Source organism: Lepus europaeus, chromosome 5, assembly GCF_033115175.1.
Source record: "Lepus europaeus isolate LE1 chromosome 5, mLepTim1.pri, whole genome shotgun sequence".
NCBI classification, from domain to species: domain Eukaryota; kingdom Metazoa; phylum Chordata; class Mammalia; order Lagomorpha; family Leporidae; genus Lepus; species Lepus europaeus.
In genome coordinates this window covers 153,545,858-153,567,556 of record NC_084831.1, presented here as the reverse complement: position 1 = coordinate 153,567,556, position 21,699 = coordinate 153,545,858, and the positions used below count along the sequence as shown (strand labels likewise).

Sequence of the window (21,699 nt, the reverse complement as noted above, 5' to 3'; positions counted from 1 at the left end):
TACATAATATTTTTTTAAAATGTTAACAGGTGTTATCTTTTAACGCTGGGACTACAGTGTAGTATCAGCGGTTAAAAACAATGGTAGGTGTGTTTTTATTTTCCTCTGCGTGAACCTCTCACATGCTCCAAAATGAGTGTGTGCTATTCCTGTAAGTAGGGGCGGGGCTGAGGGAGAGGAGTGGTGCTTCCCTTTCTAGATGGAGGCTGGAGGAGGGGTGTACTTGCCTTCTTCCTTCCATAGTAGAGCAGCTTAGTGAACTTTTCCACAATCTGCGCAGGTGTCTCCACACTGGGAGGGGTCTCCCCGGTGAGCAGGTTCTGCGGCCCGGAGCTCAGCACCGGCCAGTCCTCATCGGCCAGGTTGATGAGGTTGCCCACAGGGGGCTGCCTCTTGTACTTCTCCAGTTTCTTACAGTCTTGCAGCAGCAGCTCAGCGATGTCAGACCCCGCCATGGACTGTAAGGCAAACAGGTGCATCCTGGGGGCCAACCCTGGGAATCCTGGTGCTACAGGCCAGTCATGTCAACACTGTTCCTTGGGTTGCTCTATTTCAGACTTTGGCTTCACTATCATGGTTCTTTCCTGCCTGTCAGGAGCCACACAGGTCACTGGAGACACTGGTGGCGTCACAGGTGTACCATCTGGCTACGCGGTAATTCGGGAAATGTACGAGGATCCCAGGCCAGGGTAGAAGGGCACCAGTGGAAGTGTCGGAGGCTGAACCTGATGTTGCCACCCGAGCGGTTTTTCCCTTGGGAAATGCGTTGCTTCCTCACACCTGCTTGTCAGAATCATGCCAGATCTGATCTAGCGCAGGAAGACCCAAATTTCAGCATGGCCTGAGCTTGCTGCCCCATCAGCACAAGAACTTACCCCATTCTGGCGACAAAGGAGAACCAACAGTTGCCACAGAAGAGCCAAGTCTCTGCCGCCCGGCGTCCCAGACTTGCGGCTCTGAGCTGCCTTCTGCTGGCAGAACGTCATGACGTCTATTTTGTGCACGTCCTCCCTGCGGAGAGATTTCAGGGGGCAGTGCATGAGCCGGAGGACACCACGCTGTTCAGGACCGCAGGCGCCCCTTGAGCCGTGCAGGTGTGCTTGGGCTGGGGCTGAGGCAGAAGCCTGACGATGCAAAGTCTGTATCTCCAGGAGAGCGCTTCCTTGTAGAGCAGAAAGGAGGGCTACCCATTTTACAAATGAGGAAACTGAGGCCAGAGACCTGCAGTGACCGCACAGGAGAGCAGCCAGTGGCCCAGACGTTGGAGACAGATAACCCTGGATCTAAACCTGCTCGCCCACTGCTCAGTTTAGGCATGTCTCTGACCTCCTCTGAGCCTTAGCTTGTTCCCTAAAATAGTGACAATAAAAGAATCTGGGGGCTGGCGCTGTGGCGTGGTGGATAAAGCCGCCGCCTACAGTGCCGGCATCCCATATGGGTGCAGGTTCAAGTCCTGGCTGCTCCACTTCTGATCCAGCTCTCTGCTAAGGCCTGGGAAAGCAGTGGAAGATGGCCCAGGTCCTTGGGCCCCTGCACCCATGTGGGAGACCTGGAGGAGGCTCCTGGCTCCTGGCTTTGGATCGGCACAGCTCCAGCTATAGCAGCCACTGGGGAGTTAACCGTCATATGGAAGACCTCTCCCTCTCACTCTCTTTCTCTCTCTCTTTCTCTCTCTCTCTCTACCTCTACCTCTCTACCTCTGCCTCTCTGTAACTGCCTTTCAAATAAATAAATCTTTAAAAAAATAATAAAAGAATCTGATTCCACACATAAAGGAATTAGCAACTGTGTGACATATATTACACATTCAATACATGAGCATAGTCATTTTCTTGAGGTCTTGCTATAAATTAAAGCCAGGTTGGGATCAATACCCAAGTCTGAATACCCAATTTGGCTCTCGGCCCCACAGCTGCATAGCTGTGCGGGGACAGCGCTCATTTCCACTTGAAGAAGCTGTCCCACACCCACAGGGGATTTTCTTGGCGAGGAGCTTTGGGGTAAAAACACATTTGTGTAGTGACAACCATCCTGAAAGTCTTCCTGCACCTGACCTCACATGAGCCTCACAGGCACCGCCTGCCATCGGGCAGGTGCTCCACTGCTTCTCAGAGCGAAAACGAAGGCTGCGAGAGGCCCAACTGAGCAGCCCACCCTGGTGCCACTGGTCAGTAGGACGCCGGGACCTGGGGGTCAGGAGCTCTGCCGCCCAGCCAGGACTCTCCACAACAGTCACCCTGACCGGTGCCAGCAACCACCGAATGCCTGGTGAACAGTTCCAATTCCCTCCTGCAGAGGGAAGCCTTGCACAGCATCTGAATCCTTGTCTCCAGAGAAAAATCCGCTGTCGTCAGTCTCTCCACCTCTCGGTCATCTCCCAGGCTGCACACCACTTTCCTACCCATCTCTATAAAGCACACGGGACACCACAGCTCCTACCACGCCGCCGCCGCAACACGGGACGGATTTCAAGTTTCCTGACAGCTATGCTAACTTTTCTTTCTGTCCTTCCTCCATCAAAACGCCTTGTTGAAATGACTCTGCACCAAGTTCCCAAAATGCTGACCCAGGACAGGAAGACTTTCCAGATTTCAAAAATGCTTATGCTCACGTACCTTACCTCACGGGTCTTACATAACTGACCTGATCAGAGGTCCCGGGAAACTTCTCATCTCCTCTTGTTCCTCCGAATCGTTAAGAATCACCTGGAGAACATAAGATCTGGCCTTCAGGACTGTTCCACCCAAGGGCCCGTCAGTCACGCCCAGTGTCAGGTCCCAAGGCCTTGGTCCCAGGACACGGCTCAGTGTCTCGGGCGAGGGCAGGACAAACACGAATTATCTGAATGCCGAAGATGAGCCGCTCGCATCGCAGGAGAAACAGAACCCCAGCATCACTTCCCTGAGAAGAGCCCACCCCTTCCCGCAGCCTCCAGCCCAGCGCCCCACCAGAGCACTCATTCCCGGACTGCCGAGATCCAGGCAAGGCAAGCAGGGGACATGCATCGGGAGGAGCTGGGCGAGCAGTGTGCCGACACCCCAGAGATGCGGGATCTTGTTTACCTCCATGCTGTGCACTTCAACAAGGGCGGTTTGGCCATCCATGGGAGAGCTGGGACTCACACACACCAGCTGACCTCCTGGCCCAAAACTCACAGACACATGAGGGACGTAGAACTTCTTGGGCGCCTTGGGACCAGCCACTGGGATGTCCTCTGACCAACAGACACAGATGGACATTATTAGCAATGCTCCCCTTGGGGCCGGTGCTATGGCATGGCGAGTAGAGCCACTGCCTGCAACACCAGCATCCCATATGGGGACCAGTTTGAGTCCCAGCCGCTCCACTTCCAATACAGCTCCCTGCTATGGCCTGGGAAAGCAACAGAGAATGGCCCGACTGCTTGGGCCCCTGCCACTCATGTAGGACACCCGGAAGAAGCTCCTGGCTCCTGGCTTCAGACTGGCCCAGCTCCAGCCATTGCGGCCATTTGGGGAGTGAACAAGCAGATGGTAGATCTCTCTGTCTCTGTAACTCTGATTTTCAAATAAATAAATCTTAAAATCTCTCCTACTGCTTTTCTTTAGAAAATGCCACTTGGAATCCAGATAAGACTCTGGGTGGGCTATGCTCCATGCATCAGGCAGCTTTAAGCCTCCAAGAACATGTCAGAATAAAATGTAAGGACTTGGCAATTTGGTCCCAAGGATGACGCACCCAGCCCAGCCTCTCAGCAACACGGAGAGGCCCAGGAGTCTCTGGTTCTCAGAGCTGCTCCACTCACAGCAAGTCTCCTACTTCTAGACGAGCAGTTAGCTTTTGGGTCCTGTTTTCGCTTTGCTCAATTCTTCCTGGTCGTCACCTGTTACTTAAAAGCCCAGCTTAAAAGCTCCCAGCCTGACCATGGCCAAAGGCAGCATTCGCTTCCAAGAACCCGCCAAGATGCGATCTCTATTCTAGGAGAAAAAGTGGGAAATGGAGCCAAAGTTGGCCTTTCTGCCGGGAAGACCGAAATAGGCATATGCTGACCCCTTCTTGGAAATGCAAGGTAAGGACGACTCTCCACCCAGCCTTCCCCCATCGCACTCAACCAGCTCCTGTGAACACCTGCGTACCCACCGGCTGGGACTGGCCTCCAGCCTGCTGCAGCCGCAGGATCGTACAGCTCGGGGGCGTCCGCCATGTACTGACTGAGCTCGTAGCTGCTGGAGCTGAGACCAGCCTCGCGCAGCTGGAGAAGGTTGGACTTGCTGCCCAGCGACGGCTGAAAATCCAAACCGAGGGAAACACGTGGGAAGGGGTGTCAGGCGCCTCCTGAGTGTTTCTTCGAAGAAACAAGTTCAAACTTTGCAGTAAATATAGTAAAAATGGGTATGTTGCAAGAAGAAGGGATCATTCAGCGGACAGGTGTTTGATAAAGGATGCATTAGGGCCCTGGAGGCAGCGGGCTGCAAACCTCAGCTTTGAACTCCAGTACCCTGCTGCCATGACCTTGAACCTGGGCTCTCTGAGCTCAATCCCTCATCTGTAACACAGATGAACATATCTGCCCTGTATGCTTCAAGTCCTTACTCATGGATTTGTCAACTATTTAATGAATATCTACTATGTGCTATGCATTCCCTCATACCAAAAAAAAAAAATCTTTAAACTTAGATTTTTAGAGGCTGTGAGTAAAATAATAGATTCATGAGCTCTTTGTGCACTGCCAAGTGCTAACAGCTTGTGTGTGGCTACTGTTACTGTGTTGTTAGCCTTAGGCATAATACTATGTGCCCTGCGTCACTGGGCACTAGCTGTACAGAGACAGTGTCCTCAAAACTCAAACGAATCTAGCCAGGGCTAAAAAATGAACACAAGACTGCCAAAATTTAATGGTTTGTCTCTACAGTATCTTTGCAACTTTTCCATCAATCTACACTTATTCCAAAAGTAAGGTCTCTGGTTTAAAAATAAAGAGTTCTATTTTGTGGCCCAGCTGGTACACACGGGAAGATTTTGGTGAAAAGAGATTTAAAAAGCCAGGAAAGTCTTAAAAAGCCCTGCTTTTCGACCTGAATTGGAAGGTTCTAGCAACTTCCCACCTCCTGCCAAGCTGACCTGGCCAGCCTCCTGGGGTCCCTAACACCTAACACCAGTGGCTCCAGGTGCCTTCTTTAGCCCCTTGAGGTGACTTGAGGTGACTTGGGGCCCCCAGGGCTTCAGACCCATAAGCCCGAGGCAGGCAGGCCAGGAGATGAGCAGGTGTGAGTGGAGCGCTGCCAAGATGGGGGGGATGGGCCCCGCAGACCACAGACATTGGAAACCCCGTCCTCAAGGGCCCTGCCAGCCTCCGTGGACAGAGCTGCTGTGACGCCCGGCCACGGGCTTGCAGCCCCCACACCATTGCAGCTCACCTGACTCGTCGGGCCCCAGCTGAGCCGACCCTCTGCAAACAGCTCTCCGGGCCTCTCCTGCCCAGAGCTGGAGGCAGGGCCATCTTTATGAGGGTTTTGCCTGTTAGATCGCCTATTAGAAACACAACAGAAATGGTGAGAGGGGCCTGGGCACACAGCGAGTCTGCCCTGCTCCGAGTACAGGTGGGTGTCGGAGACCCGAGTGCCACAGGGAAAATCAGTGCTCGACCCCCACCCCCACCCCCACCCCAATTCGCTTCCTCAGTCAGAAAAACAGGGGCACCAGGGTTCCACAGTGCGGGCACTGGAAGTGACCTCGGGCCCCAGGGAGCAGGGTTGCTCTCTGCAGTCTGACGTCCTGGTATGCCAAAAAGCAGAGCACTTGGGTCGGTCACTTCCAAGGTAGATGCTCAAAGTGTCTTCCCTGCCCAGCCTTAACAGGTGGACGTGCCGTTCTCAGAACCCAGGACTGGGCAGAGGAGCAGCCACAGGAGGACCCAATCAGGAGCACTTTTCCAAGGCCACCTGTGTTCTGAGGCCCCAGAGAACAGGCTGTCCTTTACACCGACCTCAGTTGACTTCACAGAGCTCAGCCCAGAGCCTCTCCTCCCAGGGTCCTCTTAACAGCTGGCCAGCCCATCCAGGGCTACTCACATAGCCCTGTGGCTAGAACAGAGGACCTGCATCAGAATCCCTAAGATTTGCCTGACACTGGGGCCAGCCTTGGGGTGCAACTGGTTCAGCCACCACTTGCGATGCCTGCATCCCATAGAGGAGTGTCAGTTCGAGTCCCAGCTGCTCCATTTCCAATCCAGTTCCCGGCTCATGTCCTGGGAAGGCAGCGGAAGGTGACTCAAGTGCTTGGGCCCCTGCCACCCACGTGGGAGACCCAGATGGAGTCCCTGGCTTTTGGCTTACACCTGCCCTAGCGCTGACCACTGCTGCTATTTGGGGAGTGAACCAGTGGATGGGACATCTTTAGCTCTATGTGTCTCCCTGTCATTCTGCCTTTCAAATACATAAGGAAATATTTTACATTAAAAAGAAATGTGCCTGACATAGTCTATGTTGGGCTGCATCACGTCAGACGGGCCCCTCCTTTCACACTTACTGGAACTGAGTTTCACTATTTCTTCTGAACGTCCTGCTTTGGTTTTCAGGACGATGTTCGCTGAGGTGTTTCTGATCTCGGTAATTTTCGCGCCACAGATAAGGACTCCCTTGCCTTGGCACTGTACCCTCAGAGAAAACAAAAAAAAAAAAAATGCAGTCACATCTTGTTTCTCAACTTCCTTCAGAAAGACCCTAGCGAACTGTGAACCCAAGTTCCTGGAGCACAGTCCATTCAAAACCTTATTAGCCCAGTGGAATTAAATTGATGGGTGAGAGCTAACAACCAAAGTCCCTAAGATGCCCTTTGGTCCTCCCTGAACCCAGCTGATGGCATGAGTCTGCACAACTGCATATGGTGGAGACGGGGTGTGTGTGTGTGGGTGTGTGTGTGGGTGTGTGTGTGTTTTCAACACTGAAACAAACTTCTCTTTTCTATGTGGTCAGGAACTGCCACTAGGGGCCAGCAGGTAATGCAGTGGGTTAAGCTGCCGCCCACAACACCAGCATCCCACACAGAAGCGCTAAATCGTGTCCCAGTTGCTCCATTTCTGATCCAGCTCCTTGCTAGTGTGCCTAAGGAGGCAGCAGAGGAAGGTCCAAGTATCTGAGCCCCTGCTACCCACATGGGAGACCCAGATGGAGTTCCAGGCTCCTGGCTTCGGTCTGGGCCAGTCCCAGCCGTTGAGGCCATTTGGGGAGTGAACTAGGGAATGCAAGACCAATCTCTCTCTCTCTCTCTCTGTCTCTCCCTTTGTTTCTCTCTCTGTCTGTCTCTCCCTTTCTTTCTTTCTCTTTCTGTCTCTCTCGCTCGCTGTCTCTCCCTTTCTTTCCTTCCTCCTTTCTTTCTTTCTTTCTTTTCTCTCTCTCTCTCTCTGTCAAATAAATAGATCTTAAAAAAAAAAAAAAAGATTCTGCCACTAGCTCACACCCTAAAGCTATGAGTGCGGTTGATAAAACTCCTATTGGTGGGGCCAGCGCTGTGGCATAGCAGGTAAAGCCACCACATGCAGTGCCAGTATCCCATATATAGGTGCAAGTTCAAGTCTCAGCTGCTCCACTTCCGATCCAGCTCTCTGCTATGGCCTGGGAAAGCAGTAGAAGATGGCCCAAGTCCTTGGGCCCCTGAACCCACATGGGAGACCCGGAAGAAGCTCCTGGCTCCTGGCTTCAGTTGGGGCCAGCTCTGGCCATTGCAGTCATTTGGAGAGTGAACAAGCAGATGGAAGACCTCTCTCTCTCTCTCTCTCCCTCCCCCACCCCCGTTTCTCTGTAACTCTGCCTTTCAAATAAATAAATATTTAAACAACAACAACAACAACTCCTATTGCTGCAGCCAGGTGAAGTGGTGCTCATGCCCCTATTACAGTCCACACACACTGGATACCCTAAAGAGCTGACTATACTGTTACCTGGTCAGAACCCATAATCCTGGTGGTTAGGATGGAGGACAAACTCTCCCCAGCACTGGGAACATAAGGACAGTTAATGCCCTTCTCCCTTCTCAAGGCTGCTCGGAGCAGTGTTTCTGAGGGGGTCCCGCCTGCCCAAGGAGAGGCTCTAAGGCTTCCTTGGAGATCATCCCGTACCTCTTCCTTCCTGCAGCCACTGCGGGTGTCCGTGGTAGTAATGGCTTCCGTAAGCATAGTCTTCCGTCAGGGCTGGATAGAGGCTCTCATAACTCGGCCTAAAGCATCACAAAGAGCCAGTCGTTGGAGGGGAGTGTGCAAAGAGACTCCAGGGTGAGACCTGACAAGTAAAGACTTGAGGACAGAGCTGCATCCCCAGTCTAGAATCTGCCCGGAAAGTCCCAGCTAATTCTAGATCCTATACACAGGAAATCCAGATCAGAGAATCAGAGCAGCAGTAGGGCCTTTATTACATAACACGGCTGGGATTTTTATAGTAAAGCAGTTTAAAAAAAAAAAACTTTCCAGAAAGTTCTTTTTTAATTACATTTTTTAAAAAAAAATTTAGAGTAAAACTCTTACTGCCAAATACACTCAACACAACAGTACAAGAAGATGCTGTCTTAGAAAGTGCTGTGCTGGGGGTGGGCATTCGGCACAATGATTAAGACCCTGCTTGGGGTGTCCACCCCCCAAGTTGGAGTGTACTGGGCTTCCCGTCCCAGCTCAGCTGCTGATCCTGCACACCCTGGGAGGCAGTAGGTGATGTCTCTGTTGCCAGGGCCCTTGCCGCCCACAAACCTGGAAAACCTGGATTGAGTTCCTGGCCCAATCCTATTTGTTGCAGGCATTTGGGGAGTAAACCAACAGGTGGGAGTGTTCTCTCTCTCGCTCTCTTTCTCTCTGCCTTTCAAATAAATACATAAATAATATACTACAAAAAGAAAACCCTATCTTAACATCAGCAGAGAAAAGCCCTTCCTATATAGCTGTGTAAGGATCCATTACATTATTTTTAACTCTCATGCACATTACAGATAGAAATGAGATGAGAAAACTCAAGTTGGACTATCTTGAATCTGATCACCGTTACAGCCTCTGTCCTTAACACAAATCCTCTTGAGAATTCAACAATCCAAAAAAGACTGGGGAAAGAAGTATCACATTGTTAATATTTTTATCAATAATAGCTCATACTTCATACAGGCAAAATTCTTCGCAATAATTATCACCATTTGAACCTTCAATCTGTAGGCCGGTGAATGTCATCCAAACTGGAAAAGCTAAAGAGAACACGGATGGCTTCCAGCGTTCCAAATGTTGAGTTCCTGTCGATGAGAACGCCAGGGAGCAGGAATTCCAGATTCTGCAGCCTAGAATGGCCTCGCCGTGACCTTTTCCTCCTGGGCTTGGAGCCTGCGAGTCTACACCTGCTTTCCCTTTTGGGAAACCCTTTCCCTTTCAGAAACCCCCTTTCACGCAGTGCAGGCTGTTGGCTCCTGCTGCACACCAGGTGCTACTCAAGGCACAAAGACTGTTCTTGGAGCTGTGGTTGTCACGCTAACTCTGGGTCAGACTGGGCCAGTGATAGTGAGGAACTCCTTCCAGGAATCATTAAGCAAAGCTTTCCTATAGTCTGCCTCCCTGGCGCTCCTGATTCTCTACCCCCACCCCTCCCTCACACCCGCTCCCACTGTGATGGCTTCTTTAGGAGGCTTCATGGAGAGATTCGGGGGAGGAAAACATGGCCTTTGGTTGCTAGAAACCATTTTGGGATGGATAAGGATAGGTTATAGCTAAGGCAGGGCAGTAGTGTAGAGAAGGAAAGATAAATAAAAGGAAAAGGAAGGAAGAAGGAAGAGAGTCTGTAAGCGTGAAGGAGAGTCGCGTTCAGGCCAGACCCTAAAACCATACCTTGAATACAACTGAGCGCGATGACCACCTTCGTAATAGTCAACCGCAGGTGCACGCTGCTGCCATGCCCCCAGCCTGGGCACGTGCTGGGGCCGCTGGGGACCTGCCCTGGGGTCCTGCTGTGGCTGGGGGCTCCCCTGGACGTCTTGCCATTGGGGGAGCCCCTCTCCATTGTGCCGAGAGTGTGGAGCAGGCCGATGGTATCCGTCTCTCTGAAGTCCTCGCTCTGAGTCCTGCGCTGGCGACCTGGGCCTTCCCCGTGATGGAGGGGGCCACTGAGGAACCCACGGCTCCATTCCTGCCCCTCTGAATTTCCCTTGGGTTTTGAGTCAGTTATGTAGGTATTTTAGCTTCCTGCAGACCAAACAAAAAAAGGAAAACTCAGCATTTTAAGCCTCTGAGCACACACAGTGGTTGAATTGGTTCAATGAAAAGAGCAGTGGTGGTCGTCACAAATCGATCTAAAACCAACCAAATGGGCCCCAGCCTAGAGAAGTCTAAAATCTCCAGCAGAAACGTGACCTTAATAACAGGCTAGACAATTATATTGATGCTGCTTTAAAAACTAGGAAGCACATATGGGACAGCAGATGTGGGAGACAGATAAAAGCAATAGATGTGGCCAAGATGCTATAAGGAATCCCAATTACAGTTTATTTATTCCACCAGCAAATATTTATTTCACACCAACTATGGATGCCCCCGTGGCGTCATAGAAATGGTACAGGGCAGGGCTGGCACTGTGGTGCCATGGGTTAGGTCACTGCTGTGACGTGGCTTCCCGTATCAGAGCATGGGTTCAAGTCCCAGCTGCTCTGCTTCTGATCCAGCTCCCTGTCACCCACGCAGGAGACCTGGATTGAGCTCTGGGCTCCTGGCTTTGGTGTGGGCTAGCCCCGGCCAATGTGACAATTTGGAAAATGAACTAGCAGATGGAGGATCTCCCTCCCTTTCCCTCTCCCTCTCACTCTCTCTCTGTCATCTGTCTTTCCAATAAATTAACTAATCTTAAAAACAACATGGATAGAGCAGGCGTTGGAGGGAGCTAGATCAGAGTTCGAATCCTAACTTTGCCACTTACCAGATACAGGTGTCAGCCCTAGGTTCCCACCTGTAATTTGGAGGCCATTGCTACCATCTGGCAGTCACAGAAAACATATGGGATAGAGTTCCTGGCTCCTGGCTCCTGGCTCCTGGCTTTGGCTTGGCCCAGCCCCAGCTGTTGTGGCCATTCGAGGAGTAAACCAGAAGATGGAAGATCTCTCTCTCCCTCCCTCTCTCTTTCTCTTTCTTCCTCACTGTAACCCTAGCTTTTAAATAAATAATTCTTAGACAGAGAGAAAGAGCCACTTTTGCTGAATCCTTACCTTAACCTTCGGTAAGAACTAGACCTATGATGTGCCCATGCCTACCCCTCCTCCCAGCAAGCCAAGAAGATATACATTTGGAGTGGCTGACAGGAGGATACAGGGAGCCGGGTCTCCAGGTTCTTCCTGGCTAGAGATTTTAAAACCTAAACATCTCTCTTGCATCACACTCATTGTCACCGCTTATTCCTCAAAATGGAAAATCGCTCCTCTGCCCACCGCACCGAGGCGCGCCTGCTCAGGGACAGCACACGTTGGCCCTGACTCCCCTCCACGGAGTCTCCTGTGACACCAGCGCCCTGGCCATGTCCGCCTCCACCTTTGTTCTTCCTTGGGAGCTATTTTAGGCTGTAAATGCTGATTGCATCCTTAACCAGCCCCACCTCCGAAGCTCCCAGCTTCATCTGAATATTCATATCAGACAAAAGGTCAAAGGGGTGTGTGTTTCGAAACCAGGATGTCACACGGCTCGAACGTCAAGGGGCCAGATCACAGCTCTGGGCCAGGAGCTGTGAGACAGCAGAATGGACGTGACGAGCAGGGCACAGAGGGGCCTTCGACCTCTAAGTCAGTCTCCACTTGGGGGAAGACAGGCCTTCCCCTACACTACAGTCTGCTCACTTCCCCGAAAAAGCCAGCTGCAAAGAGAACCATTGCCAGCGACTCCCAGGAAAGCCAGGTGCCCCGGACACCGTGGAAGGGCCTTTGGGACAGCTCGTGAAACATCAGCCTCTGACACAAACGAAGCCGAGCAGGAACAGAGCCACTGTCACGTTGTCCCCAGAGCACTTCCCGGCTGGGGGGCAGCCCGTCCCCCAGCACAGAGCGCGGCACCCAAGCCCTTCGCTAAAATCAGATCATTCTGTGGCCAAGAGACACCCTCTCCAGTCGGCCCGAGCTCAGGTTACAATTAAGGACAGCACTGAAGATTCCCCAAGGGCCAGGATGACATCCACGGCACCAAATCCCAGGCACGAGCTCCCCTGGCCCCAGGCAGGGGCCATGCTGCCTTTCCTAACTACAGCGTAGCAAGCACAGTGCAAAGCAGGGAAAGACGGGCACTCGCGCCCCCACACACCTGCTCGGACGGCTTCCACCTTCCTTCAGCGCTGCTCCGGGGAGCTGGCCCAGCACTGCCTCCGGGCCCCCGGGACGCTGCCAAAGTCCAGGTGCCACATGTACCAGCTCACCTGGCCCTCACTTCCAGCCCGGTGCTGCTCTTTGCAGCCGCCCGGCCTCCGTGCAGCTGATTCACTGGGACAAAGTACAGGCCGGCTCCCTCGGCCGGGACAGCTCTGACTTGGTGTGTTTGCTCAGAACCCTGTCGGAGGCCGGTGCTTCTGTTTGCCTGGCCGCGGGCCGAGCCAGGTTCACTCACACAAGGCAGCCAAAGCCCGACTGCCAACACGGAAGAGAGGCACGAGGGAGAGGCAGCCCCACGGGCCTGAAGCAGCACCACCTCCATAGTGTGCACTGCTGGCTCCGCCCCTGCCTGGCTCTGTGGCCAAGCCTCTCTGAGTCTCAGTTTCTCTTTCTTTAAAATGGGAATGCCAACACCCAGCTCAGGTGGGTCATTATGAGGATTAAGTGTTGGTCATGTAACACATGATATAGAAATAAGTATGCTCTATAAACAATCTTTTCTTTTCCAAAGATAGGCACCAATACAGGCCACTGCCCTGCAAGGGGTGTGCTCACGGGTGGGGAGGGACCCCGAGCTGCCTGTGTGGGTTTTCTCCTTCAGTTTCCTCTCCACTGGGCTCTGGGGGTGTCGTCAATTCTCTTCTCCAGCTGGAAGACAGACTGAAAAGCCCAGCATTAAACTGAAGGCACGGAAATGGGTTCTGTTACAACAGAAAACTAATCTCTCACATTGGAAAATACGTCTTTGGCCATTGTTAAGGTAATCATGTCTTTCCTTTGAATTAATATTCTACAATTCAGCATTTGCTCTATAAAAATCCCAACTCTTACTTTCAGCAAAGGCTTGCTGAGTTCCTATGTGTCCCAGGATCTGACACACATCAATATGAAAGACGTGGGGGCTGGCTCTGTGGTGTAGGAGGATAAGTCTCTGCTTGCAGTACTGGTATCCCAGATGAGCACTGGTTCAAGTCCTGGCTGCTCCACTTCTGCTCCGGCTCCCTGCTAATGCGACTGGGAAAGCAGCAGAAGATGGCCAAAGTGCTTGGGCCTCTGCACCCACGTGGGAAACCTGGAAGAAGCTCCTGGATCCTGGCTTTGGCCTCACCCAGCCCCAGCCATTGTAGCCATTTGGAGAGTGAACCAGCAGATGGAAGATTCTCCTTCTGTCTCTCCCTCTTTTTCTGTAATTCTGTCTTTTAAGTAAATAAAATAAATCTTTTTAAAAAAAATCTTAAATACACAGACCCTGCATTATCTCTCTTTTTTTAAAGATTTGTTTATTTATTTGAAAGAGCTACAGAGAGAGAGGGAGAGACAGAGAAATCTTCCATCTGCTGGTTCACTCCCCAAATGACCACAACAATAGAGGCCATCTTCCACTGCTTTCCAAGGTGCATTAACAGGGAGCTGTATTGAAAGTGGGGCAGCTGGGACTCGAGCCAGTGTCCAAAAGGGATGCTGGCCCTACAAGCAAGGGCTTCACCCACTGTACTACAGTGCCAGAACCAGTCCTTACTGTTTCAAAGCGCTTAAAGCAAATGATCCTCTCCTGTGGTTACCAGTGCAAGGAAGGCCACCACTTTTGGGTCTTGTGCTTGGGTAGGGTCATGTTCTAAAGCTGTACAATTTTCTCTAGGCTGGGTTCTGGGACCTCACAGTTGACTGTGGGATGTTTTGGCTGTGGGTAATGCCTTCTTACCTCACCAATGCTCCATGAAGCGCGGCTCACGGCGGCTGCACCGTCGTCTTCAGTCTTCCCAAGAAAAGGCCGTGGAGAAGGACACGCACATGGCCAGCAGGATTGAGAACCTGGAGGAAGACACAATCCATACCAGTTGTGTGTTCTGCTGTGTCACCCTTGGACGGTTAGATGACATCAGTCTTGCCCTTCACCCAGCTTCGCTCCTGGAATGGTAACTTTAGAAAGGACCCTAGGCCGGCGCTGCGGCTCACTAGGCTAATCCTCCGCCTTGCGGCGCCAGCACACCGGGTTCTAGTCCCGGTTGGGGAGCCGGATCCTGTCCCGGTTGCCCCTCTTCCAGGCCAGCTCTCTGCTGTGGCCAGGGAGTGCAGTGGAGGATGGCCCAAGTGCTTGGGCCCTGCACCCCATGGGAGACCAGGAGAAGCACCTGGCTCCTGCCATCGGATCAGCGCGGTGCGCCAGCCGCAGCACGCCTACCGTGGTGGCCATTGGAGGGTGAACCAACGGCAAAAGGAAGACCTTTCTCTCTGTCTCTCTCTCACTGTCCACTCTGCCTGTCAAAAATAAAATAAAAAAAAACAAAAAAAGAAAGGACCCTAGAGCTCTAGCAATTGGATGTTTTGATGATAAAACTAAAATTCAGAATTTAAAATGATCTGCCCAAGATCGCAAAGCTAACTAGAAGTTCCGGGAGGAATACAGATGGTGTGCTTTAGCTGTCTTGCATGGGACTTATAAGAGCTGTTGTTAAATGTTCAGGAATTGGGGCTGGCACTGTGGTATGGTGGGTTAGGCCTCTGCCTGTGGTGCCAGCATCCCACATGGGCACCAGTCAGAGTCCCGACGGCTCCACTTCTGATCCAGTTCCCTGCTGATGGCCTGGGAGAGCAGTGGAGGATAGCACCCACGTGGGGAACTCGGAGGAAGCTCCTGGCTCCTGGCTTCAGATCAGCCCAGCTCCAGCCATTGTGGCCATTTGGGGAGTAGACCAGTGGATGGAGGACCTCTGTCTCTCCCTCTCTGTTTGCAACTCTGCCTCTTGAATAAATCAATAAATCTTAAAAATAAATAAGTGTTCAGGAATTGTGCGCACTAGTTGTTAAGCCATGGGTAATCTGAAGTCCACCATGGTGAGGGAATTTACACCATAGAAATGGCAAACGCAGAGCACAGTGGTTGGTTGGTTGGTTGGTTTCAGAGTCAGTTTCCTAACCTACTTGCTTCAGACCCAAACTCTTAGTTCCTCACGTCTTGTTCCTTCAGTTGCAGCATTGTTGTTCCGTTACCAGCCGGCACTGCGCATCTCTGGTTTAAACATCTCTCTCTGTCCCTCAAAATGCTTGTTTTGAGACATCCCAAAGCATCTCTAATTATCTCCAGAGTTATTAAGAAACTTTTCAAATACTCACCAACCAAAATTAATTTTAATTAGCTTTAATTATTTTCATAGACATATGGCATACAGCAGTTATATGGGTCACGGAATGAAATAGATTGTGGTGGGATCTCACCACCCCAAAGGGTTTGGGACCCCTCAGTCCCTCCCTTCCCCAGCCCCCATACCTAGAGTTACTAAGTCTTTCAACATGACAGCTCAACTCCTCCTGGTTTCTAAACCAAATTCAACCAGCTAGACAGTATATGAGGAGCTCAATTCTCATCTCGCCACACTGTGTTCTGTTGCGGCACCCTCAGATAGTCCTGTAGACTCCCTCATGCCCCAGCGGCTGTAGTCTTCACAGAATCCCTGCCCCAAGTGCCCTCCTCACCCCTCACTGCCGCTCTGCCTCCCAATTGGCCGCGGCATTGGCTCCCAGCAGCCTGCGAACCCACGCGAGTTCCTGGCCCAGTCCCTGTCCTCCTCCACAGGTGCCCAACCACTGCCTAGGATCTTCCTTCAAACAGGAGAAACTTCCTGCTGTGGACTGAGTGTGTGTCCCCCCAGAATGCATATGTCCGAATTCCCAATTCTCAATTCAATGGTGTTAAGGATCAGGACTTTGGGGAGGTTGTTAGGTCGCAAGAGTAGGGCCCTCATGTATGGGATTAGTGCCCATACAAAAAGACACAGAACTCGCTCGCTCTCTTTCTCCTCTTCTCCTCCCCTCCCCTCTTCTCCCCTCTCCTCCCCTCCCCTCCCCTCTCCTCTCCTCCTCTCCCCTCTCCTCTCCTCTCCCATGCTCCTCTCCTCTCCCCTTCCCTCTTCTCCACCATGTAAGAATAGAGCAGAAGAAAGCCATCTACAAACCAGGCAGCAAACCCCATTCAGATACCAGATCCCACAGCACCTTGATTTGCATCTCCCAGCCTCCAGAAGTGTATGAAGTAAAGGTCTGTTGTGTAAGGCCCCAGTCTATGGTTTTCTGTTATGGCAGCCTGGACTAAGACATTGCCTTCATTTGACATCTAGCAAAACTTGTATCACTGCCCAATCTTTAGCCAGTAGATTAATGCTGGTGGATATGAACACGCACTAAGATCCAGGCAGGTTGGCCTTGAGTCCTTGAGCACTGCCCTGTAAAGCCTGGCTACTCTGGCAAGGGACACATCAGCAGACGAGACGTCCCAGGGCTTGACCCAATTCCTTTACTGAAAGTAAAGATTTAGACAATAAACTGAGAAGCTCTGCGTCAACGCGTCGGCAGTAGTTCCAACTCCTGCGTAATGCAGCTTTGGGGGATTTTAGTTTCCTCTTCTAGCTTGTTCATCTTTTCTAACTTTTCTAAGTTTTCAACAATTATAAATTAAAATCAACATACATTACTTTTTAATGTCGATTTACTTTTACTGACTTGAAAGCAGAGACAGAGAAAGAGAGAGATCTTGAATCTGCTGTCTCACTCCCCAGATGCCTGCGGCATCCAGGACTGTGTCAGGCTGAAGCCAAGAATTCCACCTGGGTCTTGCACATGGGTGACACAGACACAAATACTTGGCCATCATCTCATACCCCTCAGAGTGTGCATTAGCAGGAAGCTGGATGAGAAGTAGGGTCAGGATTCAGTTCTAGGCACCGCTATATGGGTTGCAGCCTCCCAAGCAGTGGCTTCACCTGCTATGCCATAGTACCCATCCCAACTAATATTATTTTTAGAAAGTTTTTATTTAGGGCCGGCACCGTGGCTTAACAGGCTAATCCTCCGCCTTGCGGCGCCGGCACACCAGGTTCTAGTCCCGGTTGGGGCGCCGGATTCTATCCCGGTTGCCCCTCTTCCAGGCCAGCTCTCTGCTATGGCCCGGGAAGGCAGTGGAGGATGGCCCAAGTCTTTGGGCCCTGCACCCCATGGGAGACCAGGAGAAGCACCTGGCTCCTGGCTTCGGATCAGCGAGATGCGCTGGCTACAGTGGCCATTGGAGGGTGAACCAATGGCAAAAAGGAAGACCTTTCTCTCTGTCTCTCTCTCACACTATCCACTCTGCCTGTCAAAAAAAAAAAAGAAAGTTTTTATTTAATAAATATAAATTTCAGAGGTACAGCTTTTGGAATATAGCGGTTCTTCCTCTATACCCATCCTCCCACCCCTACTCCCATCCCACCTCTTACTCCCTCTCCTACCCCATTTTTCATTAAGATTCAATTTTGATTATCTTTATATACTGAAGATCAGCTCTATACTAAATAAGGATTTCAACAGTTTGCACCCACTCAGACACACATGAAGACTAGTTATACCATTAATTCTCATAGTACAGCTCATTAAGGACAGAGGTTCTACATAGGGAGCAACTGCACAGTGACTCCTGTTGTTGATTTAACAAACTAACATTGGTTTTTAATCAATAATATATCCAAGTATGTTGTCACATCAATAATTAATTAGGCATCCAGTTGGTAATATGGGGCAATGACTCCCCAAAGCTTTCAATACTAATTAACTATTCTGGGTAGAGTTCAAATCATTCATTCATGAAGCCAGGTTTATTGAACACCTACTCTCTGCCCAGCATTATCACATGCAATGGGATGCAAAGATAGCATACTATCCTAGGCCTACCTAAAGAATCTCCCAATCCAGTGGACCACCAGACACTGCAATAGCACTCATGATTCCAATGGGGAGATCACTGATTTGTGGTGGAAGGAAGCGCAGGGGAAAGCACAAGACTAGAAATGGGGAAGCTGCTGTTCAAGACAAGACTGTTCCACAGATCAGGCCAGACAGATGGATGCTGAGCCACAGCAGCACTGCGGGAGGTAGGATAGAGGGATGGATGGATGGATGGGTGGATGGACAGATGATGATGATGATGATGATGATGATGATGATAGACACAGATGATAGAGATAGGTGGGCTGATGATATAGACAGATGATAAATAGATGATCAGTAGATAGGAAGATACACACATATACATGCATGTATATGTAGACATATGTACTTATATAATAGAATAAATGCTATTTTATACTCTGTTAACTGTAGAAAATTAGGCAGAAGGGAAGTCAAAGACAATTCCAAACGTTCAGACTGTAGGGATGAAACCACACTGCCTTTTCAGGGTTAGGAACCTTGGGAAAGGAGCCAGTTTGGTGGAGAAGATGGTGAAGTCAATTTGGAACCTGTGGGACATATGCATAACTATGGCCAATAAGTAGTTGGCTCCAACTGTCCAGAGCTCTGAGAAGAGAAACGTGATGGCCAAAGCCACTGGCATGGACAGTACTGCAGAAGAAAAGCTTAGAATTACAAGTCTGAGGAAGGAGCCCTGAAGGGCACCAACATTTAGCAGCCGAAAAATGAGCCTTATGAAAGACATGAAGAAGGTACCAGAAAGATAGATGGAGGACCAGGGGAGGAGGCTGTCCCAGAGAGTGGGGCCGGCGCCACGGCTCACTAGGCTAATCCTCTGCCTGCAGTGCCAGCACCTTGGGTTCTAGTCCCGGTTGGGGCGCCGGATTCTGTCCCGGTTGCCCCTCTTCCAGGCCAGCTCTCTGCTGTGGCCCTGGAGTGCACTGGAGGATGGCCCAAGTGCTTGGGCCCTGCACCCCATGCGAGACCAGGAGGAAGCACTTGGCTCCTGGCTTTGGATCAGCGCGGTGCACCAGCCACAGCGTGCCGGCCACAGCGTGCCAGCCGCAGCGGCCATTGGAGGGTGAACCAACAGTAAAGGAAGACCTTTCTCTCTGTCTCTCTCTCTCACTGTCTACTCTGCCTGTCAAAAAAAAAGAAAGAAAGAAAGAAAAAAGAAACCAGAAAGTGGAGGTGGTCAACCATGCCAGACTTAGGAGGACTCTTCACAGGCTAACAAGAACAAGTGAATGTTCTCTGGGTCACTGCGTCTGACAAGAGGTTTGATGGCCTTAACTTGGACACGGCAGAGGAAAGATGGTCAAGGAAGTGAGGCAGTGGACCCGAGCGCCACAGCGAAGGGAGAGGAAGGAAAGGCAGACAGCAGTGAGTGTCCTGAAAGCCTAACTGAGAAGACAGGACTGGGGCTGTGGCGAGACCCTCAGGTCTGAAGAACTGGCGTGGGGTGGGCAAGACCAGAGAGTCACACGCGGATCCCCATGAAGAGACTGGAGATGGAGAAGAGAAACCTGATTATGGAAGAGGCAAGCCTCGGAAGAGATGGTTCAGTGCAAGTGGAGGAGCAACGTTTACCCCTCACTATGAGAAAGGGCCTCCTTGTCCTTGGAGAAAGGGGTGAAGGAGGCGAAGACGGGCAGGGGTGAGGCCTGAGAATTTTCTGCCTACTACTGCCTCCCCCCAGGGCAAGCACTTGCTAAGAGCAACTCGGTGAAGTTAGGAACGGCCAGCACGGAAAGTGGGAGTGGACTCTGGGCAGGTGTCTTCTTTGCACACTGAGACTGACTTGAATGGTTGCAGAGACATTGACCTTCGTGCTGTCTGAGCGAGGCCTGCAGTGTCTACAGCAGTGCCAGGCCTCCTCTCTGAAAGAAGGCAGCCTGGAGCTTTCCTCCTGCGATGCCAGAGGCGCGTCTGCCTGCGCAAATGAACAGAGTGAATCAAGGGGGCATCAAAGATAAAAGAAGGCCTGCCTGGGCCGGTGCTGTGGCACAGCCACTAAAGCCGCCGCCGCCGCCTGCGGTGCCAACATCCCATATGGGTGCCAGTTTGAGTCCCAGTTGCTCCACTTCTGATCCAGCTCCCTAATTTGTGCTTGGGAAGGCAGTAGAAGACGACTCAGGTGCTTGGGCCTCTGCACCCATGTGGGAGACACGAAGAAGCTCCTGGCTCCTGGCTTCGGATTGGCTCAGCTCTGGCTGTTGCAGCCGTTTGGGGCGTGAACCAGTGATGGAAGATCTTCCTCTCTGTCTCTCCCTCTTTCTGCCTCTCTGAAACTCTACCTCTCAAATAAATAAATAAATTTATTTTAAAATCTGAACAGTGAACCAGTAAATGCAAGATTGTATATGGACACACATACACACACACACACATCTCTTCCTCTTTCTCTGTAACTCCACCTTTCAAATTAAAAAAAAAAATTAAAAAAAAAAAGGATGCCTGCCGTATGGGACATAAATGAGACAGAAGACACAAACTCTCTGCCTACCTTATTAAACTGAGGTCCCTAACTATACCTTACAGACGCACTCCAACAGGACAGAGAAAGGAAGCATTAAATCATGGTAATCATCACCATAAATCGAGTCAACATAGGGATGGCTGGATACTCTGCGCACACCTGACGCACGGGGGCTCTGCTAGCCGCAGGCCTGGCCATCGCCGCCTCGGAGAGAGTCAAGGGCTGGAGGTTAAGTGCACAGCAGTCACTTAAGTCCAACAACGCCGCCCCCTGGAGCCATCCTCGGGGATCTGCAACTTGTGGCTTCAGCCAGGGATTGGCCACCGGCGGCCTGACCCCTCCCTTCAGGGGAGCGGTGCGGGCTCTATGAGGCAGGGCAGCACGCCCTGGATGGCAGTGCCAGTCATCAGGAGGAGGAGTGCCAGGAAAACAGTACCTGTGCCAGAGACAATCAGCCTGGCGCAGCACCAGAAGCCACCAGTGCCAGTTCTGTGATTGCTACTCTAGCCTCAGCCTTCGGAATGGAGAATCTAAACCCAGTGCAAGTTTCCTATCGGACCAAAAGGCTACTGACCTGGCTGCCTGCAGATCTGCCTACTTCCCACCTCTGCCACCAAGGCACACAACAGACACCATCCAAGAAGAAGGGCTCCCGGCGTCCCCACGAGCCTGGCCTGGCAGCAGCGGCCCTGCCTTCCATCTGTGACAGCCCGAGTCAGGAGGAGCAGAGTGGCAGACGGCTGTGACTTCCGACTCCTCATCCAGCTCCGCCAGGCAGAGGTGACTCACACGCCCCGGAACGAGACAAAGGACAGCAGTGCGCTTGGAGCCCTCTCCCAGCTGCACGCCAGTGGGATGCAAGTTCCCCCAGAGGAGCAATGCCACTTGGAGACCTGGGAATGGATCCCAGCCTCGCCATCTGCTGGCTGTGTGAACTTAAGGAAGTTCTTTTGTGTCTCCTTTGCTTCCTCTGTGAAATAAGGATAACAATGGAACCTTCTACTTCAAACTTATTGTAAGGGCAAAACCAGATTTAAAACCTACAAACTACTTGGCCTATAATAAATGCTCAGTAAATGTCAGTGGCCATGTTCCTGGAAATACAGCCAAGCGCTTACAAGGTATTCTGCGCCAGTATCAGCAAGGGATTGACTGATTATCCA

The 21,699-nt window shown here is 51.4% G+C and overlaps 1 protein-coding gene across 5 annotated transcripts in view; it reads right to left on the bottom strand.

Annotated features, from left to right (window-relative positions):
- SEC16B (SEC16 homolog B, endoplasmic reticulum export factor) overlaps positions 1 to 21,699 on the bottom strand; it is a 63,219-nt gene that overhangs the window by 30,793 nt on the left and 10,727 nt on the right. For 4 of the 5 annotated variants that reach the window (XM_062192972.1, XM_062192974.1, XM_062192976.1 and 1 more), the window contains exons 2-11: positions 14,042 to 14,151; positions 9,830 to 10,183; positions 8,096 to 8,193; positions 6,508 to 6,628; positions 5,397 to 5,508; positions 4,120 to 4,264; positions 3,063 to 3,214; positions 2,644 to 2,705; positions 876 to 1,011; positions 228 to 458 (exon numbers count right to left, since the gene is read on the bottom strand). In XM_062192972.1, coding sequence (XP_062048956.1) covers positions 228 to 458; positions 876 to 1,011; positions 2,644 to 2,705; positions 3,063 to 3,214; positions 4,120 to 4,264; positions 5,397 to 5,508; positions 6,508 to 6,628; positions 8,096 to 8,193; positions 9,830 to 10,125 — 1,353 coding nt within the window. In that variant the 5' untranslated portion in view covers positions 10,126 to 10,183; positions 14,042 to 14,151. Of the gene's footprint in view, positions 1 to 227; positions 459 to 875; positions 1,012 to 2,643; positions 2,706 to 3,062; positions 3,215 to 4,119; positions 4,265 to 5,396; positions 5,509 to 6,507; positions 6,629 to 8,095; positions 8,194 to 9,829; positions 10,184 to 12,274; positions 12,472 to 14,041; positions 14,152 to 21,699 lie in introns of those variants that run through there. The other variant, XM_062192973.1, reaches the window with a different exon arrangement.